Source organism: Macrotis lagotis, chromosome 1 (assembly GCF_037893015.1).
Source record: "Macrotis lagotis isolate mMagLag1 chromosome 1, bilby.v1.9.chrom.fasta, whole genome shotgun sequence".
Classification (NCBI taxonomy): Eukaryota; Metazoa; Chordata; class Mammalia; order Peramelemorphia; family Peramelidae; genus Macrotis; species Macrotis lagotis.
Window position 1 is genome coordinate 736003314 of NC_133658.1, and position 16989 is coordinate 736020302.

The following is a 16989-nucleotide window of genomic DNA, read 5'->3' on the forward strand; positions in this document are numbered from 1 at the left end:
TAGATCATAAGATAAAAAATTCAGAGCCCTAAGCAAGCTCAGAGGACAGTTGGTCAAACCTTATTTTACAAGTGAGGAAACTGAATTGCAGTGATTTTTCCCAAGGGCCCAATATAGAAAATGTTAAAGTTAGGATTTAAATCCATGATCTTTGACTTTAGAGTTACATTCCCCTTTCTACTGTACTTTGTTGCATACCAAAATATAGTGGGTGAGCCTTTCCTCATTCACTGGACTATCTAGACTGTTAAGCCTTAGGGCTCAGCACCAACTGGAGATGGGGGGGGAGGGGGAGGGAAGAATTGTTTCTGGAAATCTTGTCTGAAGGATCACTGTTTGGGGCCAGGGGAAACAGGGAACTATGCAGGTAAGAGCTGGATGGTTGGTTGGATAGGTCCTGGTTTCCTGATGGACTAGGTTGATTAGATAATCTCTTAAATTTCCTTCATTGCTAAGATTTTATAGTTTTATGTTCATCCAACACTGAAGTATGACCTTTAATTTCCAAACAACTTTATTCCAGATTTCTTTTCTGTCTCTGATAGGGTTAAGCATATTTGAATATACTGATTTTTATCTGCTCTTGAAACTTATTTCATTATTCCACATCATTAACCTGGCCAGGTAAACAAAACTGAGTCCATTAAGTGAAACTGATGAATCCAAAAATCAAGTATCACCTACTGTGCTCATGAATGACATCATAGGGAGCTAGCTGGTGGTCCGGCAGCTTTATGGCTGGCTGATGGTACATGGGGAGCACTTATTTTCATCAGTGTCTGTTTTTCTGTCAAAACCATAGCAATGTTCTTGTATCCCTTGTACAAAAAGGATCTGAAGAACTAGAGCTGGAAGGGTCTTTAGAAGCCATTTACTCCAAACCCCTCATTTTATAGAGAACTCAGTGTCCAGTGACCTGTCTTGGGTCTTACAGGGAGGACATGCCTCAGGCAAGATCTGAACCCATGGTTTCTAATGCCAAAGCCTGAGCATTTCCTACTATATTAATTTACATGCCCCTATAGCCAGCCATAAAATTTAGATAAAATTATTTGTCAGTTGAACTCTTAAACTGAAGCCCAGAGAGATTACATGAAATGTCCAAAACCATACAGTAGGTTGTAGACACTGACTATATATTACTGTCAATAAGTCAGTCTCAGTTTCCTCTTCAGTAAAATGGGAAGGTTAAAAAACCTACTTCACAGGGGTGTGAGAATATTCTCTTTAAACCCTAAAACATTATATAGCTTTACTAGTATTCTTTTCTTTAGTTTGTATTGTACTCATTTGCATTGGTATGTATTTTGAAAAATTACTGTCATCTTGATTTAATGCTCTTTTATTAAGAATGTCTTGAGATGCCAATTCAAAAGGAATAGTAAATCCATAATGGGGTAGTTTTATTCTCAGGCTATTTTCTTTTGGTTGGTTCTTGTGGCTTGACTTTTTAAAATGAACTGTAAGCCTTTAATTGGTGTTTATGTAGAGGTTCTCTGTGTCTGATGAAGAATTGTGCTTTTGAAATGCAAAATCAATTACAATGAATACAGACTTCCTGGTCTACTTCCCTAGAAACTGCCCCTTAAGCCAAAGGAAGTTGGAACTGCAAAATGATACCTGGCAAGACCTAAGAGGGCAAAATGGCAAGAAATGAAAATACCTCAATTTTCCAAACATGTGAGTGTAATTAAAAAAAAGGTTTAAAATTGTGAATGTTTGCATAGTGTCTTTACTCAAATATCTATAATGAATAATCAGACTGGAATGACATTATTTTATGTCATTCTTCATACACAAAAATGTTGATGTTGATAGAGGTAGGATTTAGAGTGTTCCAATGTGGCTCAAACATAGGTAGGAATGACATAGATGTCTTTTCTTTTATTAAAAATGGAGGAAATTCTAATCCCAAATATGTCTAAAGTCCCAATATGATTTTAACTATATTGGCCAATTTTTCTATAATACCAATTTGTGTATATATAATACATAGGCTTGCAAAGTGTTTTAAATAATTAGCTCTTATCAGATATAGCTAGGTGATTTGGGGGTAGGAGTAGGGGGTGGGTAGGATCATGAATCTGGAGTCAGAAAGATCTGAGTTTGAATCCTGCCTCAGACAATTACTCACTATGTGACCTGTGGTCACCTTAATGCTAAGCCTCCATTTTCTCATCTGAAAAATAAGGATAATAATAGTACCTTCTTAATGGGATTGTTGGGAGTTGGGTGAAATAACATTTGTTTGCCATATAAATCCTATTTTTGTTTTATCTGTACCACAAGCCTGTGAAGTCAATGTTGTGGTTATTTCTATTTTACTTGTAAAAAAAAAAAGAGAGATTAATCTTTTTCTCTGGATGTCACTGCTAATAAGCATGTCAGGTAGGATTCAAACCCAGATCTTCCTGACTACAATACCTAGGTTTCATTTCATCCAGAATCTGTGCTGCCTTTTCAGCAGATTCAATAACCTTAAATTAAAGAGAGGTATACCAGCTTCCTTGTCATAGATTTTAGTTGGAATTTCTAAGAATGATAAATTAATAAATAGTATGATAAATGAAGTCCTCAAGTACTATGGCTTTCATTTTATTCTTTAATTCATTTGAATAAACAAATATTTAGTATACAGGTTGGTTAAGTCATAATATGAGAAAGCAATACTACAGGGTGTACCAAAAGCCTTGTTGCAGTTTATTAAAGTTCTTTTCATTATTGAAATTCTCAATAAATAATTCTCTTGGAAAAATCCTTCTGGTATTCTCATAGGACCTGGAATTAGGAAGACCTGAGTTCAGATTTGGCCTCAGACACTAGCTGTGTTACCTTGGGCAAGTCATTTTATCCTCTTTGCCTCAGTTTCCTCATCTGCCAAAATGAGCTTCAGAAGAAAATGGCAAACTATTCTTTTATCATCGCCCCCCCAAAACCAAAATAGACTCATGAAGAGTCAAGCACAACAGAAAAATCACTAAACAATAATAAATTCTCTTAGAACTACCAAATCATCTTTCTTTTCCATCTTATAAAAGAGTTCTGGCTTTTACACAGCCACAGGTGTGTTACTTTGTTCTTAATCCATTGGTCATTTGAGTGTCAACCATGATAAACCAAGTCCCTTAGTCTGAAAGCTCAATGAAAATTACTGAAACGGACAAAATCTAATGCATTTTTGTGAAATGAGTTCCATAGGAGGCTAACTTCCTTTGCCCTTTTAATTTTTCTCAGTAGGTATTTAACTGAAACGATTTTTTCCTTCACTCTGGTGTGCAACTGTTGTTACATATTAACTTAATGCCAGGCAACACTCGGCACCTGAAAATCGCACTGGTGATTTTTGTGTTCTGAAGCAGTGGGGCAAAGTTCAGAGCTCTGATAATTCCATGCTCTGGATTTCACTCCCACTGAGCAACCTGACTACAATGTGATTTCAGTAATGGCCGTGGAAATATCTTAAAAAGGTATCATGTGTGTCTGTGTAACTCTTTATGAACCTATAAATGTTTTGTTTGTTTTAAGATGTTCATGATTAAGAGGAATCTATTGTCCTATGATTTTGTTCATGTGACATCAACAATGGAAATATCTAGAAAGTGATTCTTGCTCTTCTTTAATGCCTTAGAAATGTTGACTTTTACTAAACTATGGCTTAGGCTGGGGATTATCTTTTGCCACCTTTGGAAGTGTAATATGTTTGGTATTTCTGGAAAAATGGTGAACATTGTCTTAGTAATACATGTGCCCATGAGATAGTTGAAGATTGTATTAAGGTATTACTGGGACTTGTTCTATAACTGCATTTCTGTCAGACTAGGCTATGAAATCTTTTCAGATGAGCAGCTGGATAATAGACATTCCTAGTAAATGAAGTTGAAGGAACTACACTGTTAAATGTGTCTACAAAAAAAAATAAACTTTTGTGTTACAGAACATTGTATGATCAATTCTGAATTTGTTTAGAATTGTCTTCATTGGAGGTTTTGGCTGCAATCCGGAAGTACTGATGGGGTTGGAGGAAGGGAGAGAGATGGTGGAGTTTCTGTAATTCTGACCCTCCTGGTTGAAAGTTGTTAAAATGGTGTTAATACTCCCTGGAGAGCCATTTTATAGGAAATAAACTTTTGCAGAGAAATTAAGGGAATGGAAATTTTAGGAGGTCCAAATAAGTTATTTTGCCTTTTTTTTTGAGGGGGGGGTCTCTGACCTTTGTAGACAATAAGTCAATGCATAGCAGTGTTGTATGATTATTGAGATAAAACATTTATTGATATTTTACCTTAAGAAATGTCAAGTCAGGAGCAGCTCAGTGGCACAGTGGATGGAGTATCGATCCTGGAGGCAGGAAGGACCTGAGTTCAAATATAATTTCAGATGCTTAATACTTAGTTTGTGTGACCTTGGGCAAGTCACTTAACCCCACTTAACTTGCAAAAAAAAGAAAAAAGAAATGTCATTTTCATTTCAGAAGTTGAGTTTTTTCTTTCCTCAGAGCATGAATGATAGATAATTAAAGTTTAGTAATTGGATAGAATTGTAGAAAAAGAAATTGATAAATGGATTATTCTTGTTAATTAATCTAACATTTATGTAATGCTTAGTAATACCAAGCACTTTATTATTATCTTATTTGATCCTCACAAAAATTCTGGGAGATAGGTGCTATTTTCCAATTTTCTGAGAAGAAACTGAGGCAATCTGAGGTTAAGTGACTTGCCCAGAATCGTATAATTAATTATGTACCTGATAGCAGTTTGAATTCAGGTCTTCCTGACTTCAGGCTCAGTTTTTTTTTTAAGCTAATTGGCAACTAAATAAAAGATTGTTATTAAAATTACAATGAATCATAAAATCTTAAGGTGGAAAGCTCCAAAACTTTCTTCATTTTCCCAGTTCTCTTAGACTATCTCCTGACTAATACCTTAATTTTATAGATAAGAAAACAGAGGTTAAAAATGTTAACACAAGGTAATTGGGAAAGCTTACAAGGACAAGTAAATTAAGTATCATAAAGTTTTCACCAATAAATCAAAGCCTATAGTTTGAAAATAAGACATAAGCCCCAGTATGGATTAAGAATAAGTAGTAATATCTTCATGATATCATCATACACAACAAAACAGAAGGTATAGTGGTACTCACCTTAAAAAACTTAGCAAAATGAATGACGGCCACTCTCTTTCCTTAAATATTCCAGAAAATTACAGCTGATTTTTGATTGGTGATTCTCATCTAAGATGACAGAATCTAATTTATAGAGAGATATTATCAACCAGGAAGATCCACATTTAAGTGCCCACTCTGATACATACTAAATCCCAAATCACTTAAGCTCTTGATGTTCTAGGTAACCTTCTAAGACTAAGTTATAGAGAAGGTGCATCTGACCTGCATTGATTGAAGTCCTTCCTAGGAAGCTCCCTACACTAATGGAATCACAGACTGATCCCCATTTTTGTACCTAGTGCATTGGCTAGGTACAATATTGATATCAGATTCATAATTCAAGGAGTTACTTGCATTTCTAACATCAAGGTTTTTCCTAATCTCTAGAGATTGAGGTTTGCATTCCTAATGGTGAGGACCACTTTTCCAGGGAAATGCTGTGGAAGTTTTATAGAGTATTGTGTCCCTATGGGCACTGGAAATATTAAAGTAATCTATCAAAAAGGGGAAAAAAGAAACAAAGTCATGGTAGGAATGAACATTGCTATCTGTCAGGAAGTCCTGATCAGATAATTTAGAAGGCTGTTTCTTCTTCAATGAGTTAAGCTTATTTGCTTCATTTGAATGAAAACCTAATATAGGTCAAACATATAGATGTAAGTTTGTGCAAATGTAGTTAAATCATAGTCACAAAGAGACTTTTATCAATTATTTCTCTGCATAAAACTATGTTCTGTCTATAAGGAAACCATTTGCTTTCCCTAACGTAACATATATAGAGAATCAATTGTTACCCTATAGGCAGTGTGCTGGCATCCATGGAAAGGAAGAATGATTAAGCTACTAAAAACAACAAAAACAAATCTCATATTATTTATCTTTTCGATAGAACACTTAACTTATTCACAAACTTATTAGGCTTCTTCAGAGAACTAGGGATGGTTTAGCCTGGAGAAGAGAAATTTGGGAACGGGGAGGGCATAGTAACTGTTTTACTTGGTGAAATCATTGGGAAAGAGATAAAATTTGTCTTGCTTGACCCCAAAGGGCAGAACAAAAAAAAAGGTGTAAATTTAGTTTGGTATAAGGGAAAAGTTTCCTTAACAATTACAGCTACTCAAAAGGGGAATAGGCTTCTTTGGGAGTTGGTGGCATTATCCTCAATGAATGTCTTTAAAAAAAAAATTAATGATAATTTGCTGGATTTGTTATAAGAGAAATTCTTATTTTGATACAATTTGGACTAGTTGGCATATAAGGTCTTTTCCATCTCTTGAGATTTGATGAAGGGATTAAGGAATAGGTAGTATATTAACAATAATTTTGCTAACGCAGAATCATTTCCCCTCTATAGTTGTATCTCAGTCCCTGTAGAGCCAGGTCTCTAGTACCCAGGGATCTTGGTTGTTCAGTGACTGAGATCTAGGGATACTTCATGTTCTCTTTGACCCCAAGTTGCCTTTATCAGCATGTAACTAGTGGAAAAAACCAAACATGGTCATGTAAGAGGAAATGAAAGGTCCTTATAGTAAAATGGGGTTTTTAAGTGTGGTACCAAGATAACTAGTGGTCTTCAACCAATTTGAGGATTGCTCCCAAACACAAACTATAATACTTCCACAAGCATTGGTTAAGAATTGGAGGATATAGTTGGAATCTTAGCTCTCTTGGGGATATCATTGAATCAGTTTCTTCCTTTGTAAGATGGGTGTTTTAGATTACTTTATTTCTAAATTTCCTTCTTACTCTCTTATGTTAGATCTATTTCTATCAGACCTGCCTTGTGCCAGTCACTTGCTCATTTAAAAAAAGGATGAGTAAGAAGCAGTCACTGTCCTCAAGGAATTTTTAGTCTGGTAGGTGAAGTAAGACCAAGCACACTTGGTAGATTGATCAGGTAATCTATGATAAATGTTATACTTAAAGTCCAAACAAATGCTGGCAAGTTGATTTTTTTTTTTTTTTTTTTTTTTTTTAGTTTTTGCAAGGCAATGGGGTTAAGTGGCTTGCCCAAGGCCACACAGCTAGGTAATTATTAAGTGTCTGAGGCTGGATTTGAACTCAGGTACTCCTGACTCCAAGACCAGTGTTCGATCCACTGCACCACCTAGCCGCCCTCAAGTTGATATTCTTTTTTAATTTTAATTTTATTTTTTCCAGTTACATGTAGAGATAGTTTTCAACATTCATTTTTTGGTAAGATTTTGAGTTTCACATTTTTTCTCCCTCCTTTTCCTCCCCCATTCCTTGTCAGTGAGTAATCTGACATAGGCTATATGTGTACAGTCATGTTGAACATATTTCCATTATAGTCATGTTGTGAAAGAAGAATCAGAACAAAAGGGAAAAAAACTAAAACAAAATTTATTTAGACTCATAATTTTTTCTCTGGATTTGGATGGTATTTTCTATTACAATTCTTTTAGATTTGTCTGATTATTTTATTGCTGAGCAGGGCCAAGTTTGTCATAGTTGATCATGGTACAATGTTGCTCTTAATGTGTACAATGTTCTCCTGGTTCTGCTTACTTTCTCCAGCATCAGTTCATGTAAGTCTTTCCAGGTTTTTCTGAAATCCACCTGCTCATGTTTTCTTACAGAACAATATAGTGTTTCATCACATTCATATGCTACAATTTGTTTAGCCATTCCCCAATTAATGGGTATCCCTTCAATTTCCAGTTCTTTGCCCATACAAAAAGAACAGCTAGTAATATTTTTGTATATATGGGTCTTTTCTTCTTTTTTTCTGATCTCTTTGGGATACAGACCTAGTATTGATATTGTTGGATCAAAGGGTATGCAGTTTTTAGCAATTTTGGGCATTGTTCCAAATTACATTTTAGGATGGTTGTATCAGTTCACTGCAAGTTGATTTTAAAGCATAGGTTTGACTACATCACTTCCTTGCTCAATAAGCTCCAATCAGTCCCTTTTATTCTTAAGATCAAATATTGGCTTCTCAGGTGGGCATCTATCTAAAGCCCTTCACAACTTGACTCCAAGCTGCTTTTCCAGGTTTATTATACCTTCATTACTTCCTTCATCATCTAGCCAAACTTGCTACCCTGTTGTTTTTCACTAGACATTCTATCATAGTCAGTGAATGAGGTTTTATTAAATACATGCTGTATTCCACACACAAAAATAAAACAGTCGCTACCCTCCTGCAGCTAATAATCTATTGGGAAGCACAAAGTGGAAGGATGTGAGTGTATAAAAAAATAAATACAAGGTTATGGTGGAAAGGGGAAAAAGAGATTTTGGAAAATCATATGTAGGAAGTGACATTTAAACTGAACTTTGGAAAAGGTTAGGAATTCAAAACAGAGGGGAAAAAGAACTGTATTCCAGAAGTAGAAAACAACCTTCCAGAGACATGGAGATGAGAGATTCTATAAGGCACTTCTCATCTTTTCAGTGGTTCTATGAAGTCAAAACTATTTTCATAGTAATGAAATTAATGAGTTAAAATTAAGATGTTTTAATTTCTAATATGGCAAACACTGATAGTCAAATCCTACATATACATATAACATACATATATTCATAAATACATGTATATATATATATGTATGTATGTATGTATGTATAAGCTCAAAGAATCAGGGGATTCTGAGACAAAGAAATTTGATAAATGCTGCTATAAGCCTGGAAATGTAGATAGGAACCAGACTGTAAAAGATTTTAAATGCCAAACCAGAGAAGTTTGTATTTGAACAGCAGGATAAAGCTGACTGTTCAGACTGTCCCCATGCCTACAAAGTCTCAGGCTTGGAAATAGTAGGTATTTAATAAATGCTTATTGTTTAATGGTGCAATGTGCAGGTTTCATTCACTTTTGTTGTTCTGGGGTTTGGTGCAGCAAAGTTGTCTGAGCATTGCTCATTTGGGGAATCATAGTGTAAATAGGCAATATTTTTCTTGAGATTTTATAGAAGGCATCTTCCACAGTGCAGGTGAACACCTTAAGCTGAACATTTATCTTCCTTTAGTCAGTAAATAAGCCGTGGGCCCTATGGGTCCCTGGAAAATACTTCCTGACTGACCAGTCCTGCTAGACAATGAATGCCAAATATATTCATTTCAATTGAGATTCAAAGTAGTTGATATTTGAAATCCGAACTGTATTCTGCACAAATAATTTGGTAAGAAAGCAACATAATTAAGGGTTTGGAAATTACTATCCCCAACCTCTCTTACTTCTTCTTTGATTTCTATTATAGTGGGAGAGAGAGGAAGCCTGAGAAACAGCTAGCATAACCAAAGAAAACAGGAGGTGTGAAAATTACCTATTCCCAACCCCAGGGAGGTAGTGACAAAAAAATAAGAATACAGGACTCTTTCTAGACTCTGTAATTGGAATGAGTACACTTTAAACCCTTTAATGAGGATCCATTGGAGGGCAAGTCTGATTCCTGCATTTGAAGTAATTCCAGATCCAATCCCATATATTAAAATTGCTGCAGTTAAAATGCTCATAGTTGATAGAGCTAATGGTCTGCTAGGAGGTGAGCCACTATCTGTCCCAGCCCCTGCCTTTTGGTGGGGTCACCATGCTCTTAGCTGCAGAAGTATTTATTTTGAAAATATTGGAATGTTCAAAGCAAGCCCTAGACCAGCTAGGAATAATGGAATTGGACTCTGGTTCTATTTTGTTGGTTTTCAACACTGGAGCTATGATTGAGAGGGACAACAGGGGGCATTCTTATTGTTCCACTAGTGACGAAATTCTTGAACTGGCACAAGATGAACCAGAGCATAAGCATTTGCCAAGAATATTTTCATTACTTAAGAACAAAGAGGATCAGATACCATTGTAGTTCTAACCATAAATGCTGCTAACTAGTGATTGGTGGCATTATTTCCATGACCTTCTAGACAGCTTCCAGAAAACCAAACTCTTTGGGACTTGGGGAGCAGCATGGTTGAAGGGGGAAGGTCTAAGAGGAAATACTGGTCATACTGATGCTTAGTCCATCAAGAGATAGGTTTAGATATCCTGGATTGTCGAAAAATGTCACCAGATATCATATGATGATGCTAACTCTGCATCAAGGTGCCTTACTAATACAAGAGGAAGAGTAACCAATTCAAAGACCATCACCAGTAGTCCTATTTCCTATCAATTCAGGTCATGGAATGGAATGGTTCTGAAATAGGCAAGTAAAAAGGATGTCTTTGCATACATACCCCTCACTATAATAAACATAATATGTAAGTCATGCCATCATTAATTTGATTGGTGTAGTCCTCTTCAAACTCAAACGCCAACTGTTATTTCTTCTTTTTTTTTTTAGGTGTTTTTTTTTTGCAAGGCAAATGGGGTTAAGTGGCTTGCCCAAGGCCATGCAGCTAGGTATTTATTAAGTGTCTGAGACCGGATTTGAACCCAGGTACTCCTGATTCCAAGGCCAGTGCTTTATCCACTACACCACCTAGCCACCCCCGACAACTATTATTAATAGTGTTTTCAGAACTCTTCTTATAAGCTCATTAAGGGGACAGATTATTTAATTATTTGTATTGAATAATGGATTGTGTGAGATACTTAATAAATGCTTCTTGATTATATTTTACCTTTGTGGAAGTCCACCCTTGTTTTATCATCTGAAATAGAGCCATCAGGTGTCTATAACTTGAGATATAAAAGGAAAACATATACATGATAAAATAGTTCACTTACATGAATCCAATGGAGCCAACTAGAGCTCCCAATATACTCATTTTTAACCAGACCTGTTTTTTACATAGGAATAGAAAATTCTCCATGAGAATTTTCCATTGCCAGTGAAGATCATCATAGTCTTAGAGTTTCCTGGACTACCTTGAATTTTATATGACTTCTCCAAGGCCACAGAACCAATCACTGTCAGAGAAGAAAAATGAGTGTGAGTCTCTCCAAGGTTGTCTCTCTATCCACTATTCTATGCTGCCTTTATCAATATATCTAATTGTCTTTTTTTTCAGACATTGATTATTGATTGAGCATGTGGATTTTTCAGGATCCTAGTTGCTTCTCATCCCTCCTGTGCCTGCCTTTTGATTCTCATATATGTATATTTATATATTTATATTTTTACCAGTGGGAAAGTAGAGGAAGTTAAATGAGAGAGAATTAAATGCAATATCCCCAAAGTCTTTGAATAGTTTTAAGTTTCTAAAACTTTGGGGACATCTGACTTTCAAAGCTTCATTGAATCCATGAGATCCCTTCATTCTTGCAGATACTAGTCACGCTAGTGATGATTTTTAACCCTGTTCTCACATTTCCTTTAAAAATTTTTTACTTATGTTTTATATCATTGCCATTTCCCAATAAACCCACCAAAGAAACTCCCCTTTGTAAACATAGTCCAGGAAATCAAATTGATTCATTTGTCATAATTGATAACATAATTTTTATCCTATACCTACTCTCCACCATTTCTCTGCTGAGAGCTATTTTGATATTACTTCTATGAAGAATATGTCCAACATACTTGCACATTTCTGTTTGTTTTTTTTTTTTAGGTTTTTGCAAGGCAAATGGGGTTAAGTGGCTTGCCCAAGGCCACACAGCTAGGTAATTATTAAGTGTCTGAGGCCAGATTTGAACTCAGGTACTCCTGACTCCAGGGCCGGTGCTCTATCCACTGTGCCACCTAGCCACTCTGATACTTGCACATTTCTGATAGGTCTTTATATGAATCATATAGTGCTTAGGAGGCAGCTAGGTGACTCAATGGATTTAGGGTTGAGCCTGATCAGAAAGACCCTAGTTCATATGTGGCCTTAGACTCTTATTGGCTTTGTTTGACCCTGGGCAAGTCACTTAATATTTGCCTCAGTTCACTGGAGAAGAAAATGGTAAACCACTAGAGTATCACTGCCAAAAAAAACCCCATGGTTAGTACTGGAGTGTTTTGTCCATAGAGTCAGAAAGAGTTGGACATGGCTGAACAACTGAATAACAACAAATGTGGTGATTAGTTTAGTATGTGAACTGACCACCTGCTGTCCCTCATTCTTACTATATAAAATACCCACCTCTTTTTCTGATCATGTATTTCTTAGATATTCTAATGCTCTACTTTGCACTATATGGCTCCTCGGATATACTTAGGTAAATTCAACAAACATTTGTTAAGTACCAAGGATGTGTGACTACAAAACCAAAACAATAGTCCCTCTCCTGATGGATCTTATATGCTTCTTGGGGAATACATTGCAGATAAAATGAAGTATACCAAAAGGCAACAAAAATGAGCATACCTTTGATCTAGCAATACCACTACTGGGTCTATACCCTGAAGAGATGATGAAAAAGGGTAAAAACATCACTTGTATAAAAATATTCATAGCAGCCCTGTTTGTGGTGGCAAAGAATTGGAAATCAAGTAAATGTCCTTCAGTTGGGGAATGGCTTAGCAAACTGTGGTATATGTATGTCATGGCACACTATTGTTCTATTAGAAACTAGGAGGGATGGGAATTCAGGAAGGATTTGCATGAACTGATGCTGAGCAAGATGAGCAGAACCAGAAAAACACTGTACACCCTAACAGCAACATGGGGGTGATGTTCAGCCTTGATGGACTTGCTCGTTCCATCAGTGTAACAATTAGGTACAATTTTGGGCTGTCTGTGATGGAGAATACCATCCATAACCAGATAAAGAGCTGTCAAGTTTGAAAGTTCAAAGACTATTCCCTTTAATTTAGAAAAAGAAACATATCTTATTTTCTGATCTTGTTATCTTGTATACTTTTTTTCTTCCTTAAGGATATGATTTCTCTTTCATCACACTCAATTTGGATCAATGTAAAACATGGAAACAAAGTAAAGACTGATAGTTTTCCATGGGAGGGCGGGGGGAGGGAAGTAAGATTGGGAAAAAATTGTAAAACTCAAAATCTTTAAAAAAAATAAACGAAGTATATACAAGTAAATGCAAAATGAGGGGGTGAGGAGGACATTGATGGCTCAGGGAATCAGGAAAGGTCTTGTTTAAGTAATGATATCTAAACTGAGGCCTGAATATAGTTAGGAATAAGGAGAGGAAGAGGTGAGAGGGGACATTGTGTCAGACTGGGTCATATTGTGCAAAGCCATGGAGGTAGAATATGCCATGCTGTGTTATGATAGGTAACAATTAAAAAGCATTTCAGAGTTTGCCATACTCTTTACAAATATTATCTCATTTGATCCTCACAACAACCCTAGATAGTAGGGGTTATGATTATTCCCTCTTTAGAGATGAAGAATCTGAGGGAATGAAAAGTTAAGTGACTTGCCTAGGGTCTTACACATTTGCTATTTGTCCTTTGTTATTGAAGAAGTGACATCAGGGAGGGGACACCATGACAAGCAAGTAAATTGGATTTGAGTGAGGGGGAGCTGTGCTAAGTCACTAGTCTTATCATCTAGGACCAGTGGCTAGATATGGATCAGGATGCCTGGAGAAGGCCTTGGATTCAAGGTAATCAGGGTTAAATGACTTGCCCAAGGTCACACAGCCACCATCTAGTGTCTGAGATTGGATTTGAACTTGGGTCCTCCTGACTCAAGTCAGTGCTCTATCTACTGCTCCCCTCAGCTGTCACATCTAGTAAGTGTCTGAGGAAGGATTTGAACTTGGAATCTTTTTAACACTATCCATTGCATAGGTAAGTTGTTATATGCATAACACAGCAAGCAGACTAGTTTGACTGGAATGTAAAATACTGGAAGGGCAGTGGAATGGAAAAAGGTTGAACGATGAGCACCAAAGTTCTTTGAGCATAGGTAGAAGAGTTGGGTTTTCTGACTAATGTCAGGAAATAGACTGAAGAGTAAACATACAGAAGCAAGCTTCAACAATAGCAGCATAAATCTAGAGAAAGGAGAACCTGACTAGAGACCTTGAATAATATCCTACTGCTCTTTCTTACACTTCTACCTATCCACCTACTATCCACTTTGCATCTACTGCTCTACCTTGTTCCACTAAATGAGATTCCCCACCCAGAATAAGAACATTATTTCTTATCCTGTAGCTCACTCAAGCTCCCTGCCCCTTGATTAAAGGGTGGAGAGTAGAGTACCAAATTCCTCCAGTACCTTCCTTTAGGAAAGGCAGAAACTGCACTCAGCTTATTTCTATTGACAGCTGCTGTTCTTCTTGATTTCAAATCCCCAGAACTGAAGGCACCAACATACCCCATGGTGTCCCATCTGGCTCCCTTCTGCTTTCCTGACTCCCTTCCCCCATTAGAGTGAAAGCACCTTGAGGGCAGTCACTGACTTTTTGTTAATTGTATCCCTAACATCTACTACTTGGCATATGTCTTTTAATAAATGTTTAATGTATCTAAACACAGACTGAAATACAATTTTTTTCTTTTGTTCTCAATTTATTTTTCTTGGGGTTTCCCTTTCTTTGTGGGGGGAGGGGGAATTATTTACTTTTGCAACAAGACTTTTAATAATGTATAAATAAATAACAAAAAAATAAATATTTAGTGGATTGGACTGGATTGACTCTACAGAGGAAATATAGATGAATGATTTGTCAGCCTTGAAGTCAAAATGCCCAGTTTTCAAGTCTTTCTTCTGCCACTCATTGGCCCTGTGATCCTAAGTGCAGAGTGGGGGGGCAGCTCTCTTTAAGATTGCAAATCATAGAGCACTTGACAAGCTGCATAAATGGAGGGAATTTCCTCATCTGGATTTCCATAAGCCTAGGAAATCATAGATCCAGAACAATCATAAGTCCCCTCATCTCATTAGCAATATTTTAAAGATAGTCTGACATGTTAAAGTAGTTGTCCATTTGTTGTAGTTGTTTTTTTAGTTGTCTGACTCTCCATGACCCCATTTGGGGTTTTCTTGGCAAAAGATACTAGAGTTCTTTGCCATTTTTGCAACTCATTTTACAGATGAGGAAACCGAGGCAAATAGGGTTACTTGCTTGCCCAGAGTCACACAGCTAGTGCGTGTCTGAGGTTGGATTTGAACTCAGTTCTTCCTGACTCCAAGTTCAGCACTCTTTCCATAGCTGTACCTAGCTTCCTGCTTGTCTATGCCAAATGATTTAAACAGTTACAAACTACCCCAATCTCATTCATCCTATGCCATGGACCTTAAATAGCCTTTACTTTTTTTTTTGTCATATGCCTGAAAGATGATCTTCTTTGCCCAGGCATTCTGCAGAATCCATCAGTTCTCTCAATATTTCCTACCTATATTGCATTCTTGAGAATTCCTAAAAATAAATGGTTTGTTGGCATGAGTGAATCATGAACAGGATCTCTAAAGTAAACAGTGGCTATCTTTTGTTGGAGAAAACAGAAAGAAGTAGACTCAGGATGGAAGAAGAATAATAAGTTTAAATTCAAAGATTAGCAAATTTGTTAGATTTGGGAATTTGCACGATTTAGGGAATGATCAGTCTACTGAACAGGCTGGAATGAAAGTGAGGTGGGACAGTGAATGGAATATTGGAACTGGAGTTAGAAAGATCTGAGTTCAAATCCTGTTTTATAGTTACTGTGTGACTTTGGGCAAGTCACCTAACTTTGGCCTGTCAGTTTCTTCATTTATTAAATAAGAATAATAATAATATTACCTATCTCATAGACTTATTGTAAGGGCCAAAAACCAAATCTTTAAAGGTTTTTATTAATCTTTAAATGTCATGTAAATGCTAGCTTTTAATCAATAATTATTGAAAAAGTGATTTGGGAACAATAAACAAGATGTCAATAGGGAATTTATTTTGCCTCTATAATAACTTTAATTTTGTTGATTAAAATAGTTTGCCTTGTTTAATTATCAGCTATAGCAGGTATCCAATATTTATGAAGCATCTTCTATGTGCAGAGCACTGTACTTCATCATAGGGGCAAATAAAAGGTTCAACTTGGTTGAGATAGTCCTTATCTATTAGGTGTTTATGGTAACTTTTAGAAAGGGTTTGGTTTGTAGAAAACATGAAGATATTCCATACAACCCTTTAAGCATTCAATGTCTGTTATAGAGAAATTGTTGGAGTGGGGTAGTTGAAGGAAGAGACCATTGCTAAGATCTAATAAAGTTTTTGTCATAAGGTTAATAAAGATGAGAGAATATTGACTAATGAATGATGGTTATTAGATATAAAAAAGTCATAAGTCATAGAAATGGGGTGTTTTAAGAGAATTAGCTAAGAATTGGAGAAGGAAGGAGGGAGAGGAAGAGAGAGAGAGAGAAAAAACAGGCAGACACAGAAGTGAATCCTTCCTTTTAAATTTAAGATGAGATAAAACTAGGAAATTAGGTATTGGCATCAACAACAGACTATCAACAGATATTTATGGAGAGCCTACATGTACCATACTGAAATAGATACTTTGGAAGATATGAAAGAGGCTCAAAAGGTAGCAAGGAAGAGAAATCTTAATGCATGAAGAAATCATGAAATGCTTATTATTTTTAGTCTAATAATTTTTTAAAATTTAATTGCCTTCATGAGGATTGTTAGCACCAAAGGGAGTTCAAAGAAATTTTTGGTTTTGTTATGCTTTGAAAGTTAGCTTTGGAAAAGTGAAGTGATTCTGGTATAATATTACTAATATCTGTAGACTTTTTTCTTAAGTATTCTAAGAACCCTTGGTAAATAGTTATATGAGTTATATAAATGAATCACTGTGGGAGACAAGAGTAGAAACAAAGGCATAATTGCTGATGGTCCAGTCAACAATAGTTATGACATTGACACATGTAAATTATTGGGAAGTTAGAGTCCTAAAATTCTGTGGGACCTCAGGAACCTACAAATTCTTGAATATTAAAATCCTGGATGGTTCCTAGCTCCTGTAT

The 16989-nt window shown here is 36.1% G+C and overlaps 1 protein-coding gene across 4 annotated transcripts in view; it reads left to right on the forward strand.

The window, feature by feature from the left end:
- The window catches only part of SPATA13 (spermatogenesis associated 13), a 317041-nt gene that overhangs the window by 191160 nt on the left and 108892 nt on the right, over positions 1–16989 (forward strand). The window contains exon 1 of one of the 4 annotated variants that reach the window (XM_074216200.1): positions 322–1680. The exons of 2 other annotated variants lie outside the window; for them this stretch is intronic. In XM_074216200.1, the coding sequence (XP_074072301.1) occupies positions 1654–1680 (27 nt within the window). In that variant the 5' untranslated portion in view covers positions 322–1653. Of the gene's footprint in view, positions 1–321; positions 1681–1700; positions 3468–16989 lie in introns of those variants that run through there. One more of the 4 variants, XM_074216201.1, reaches the window with a different exon arrangement.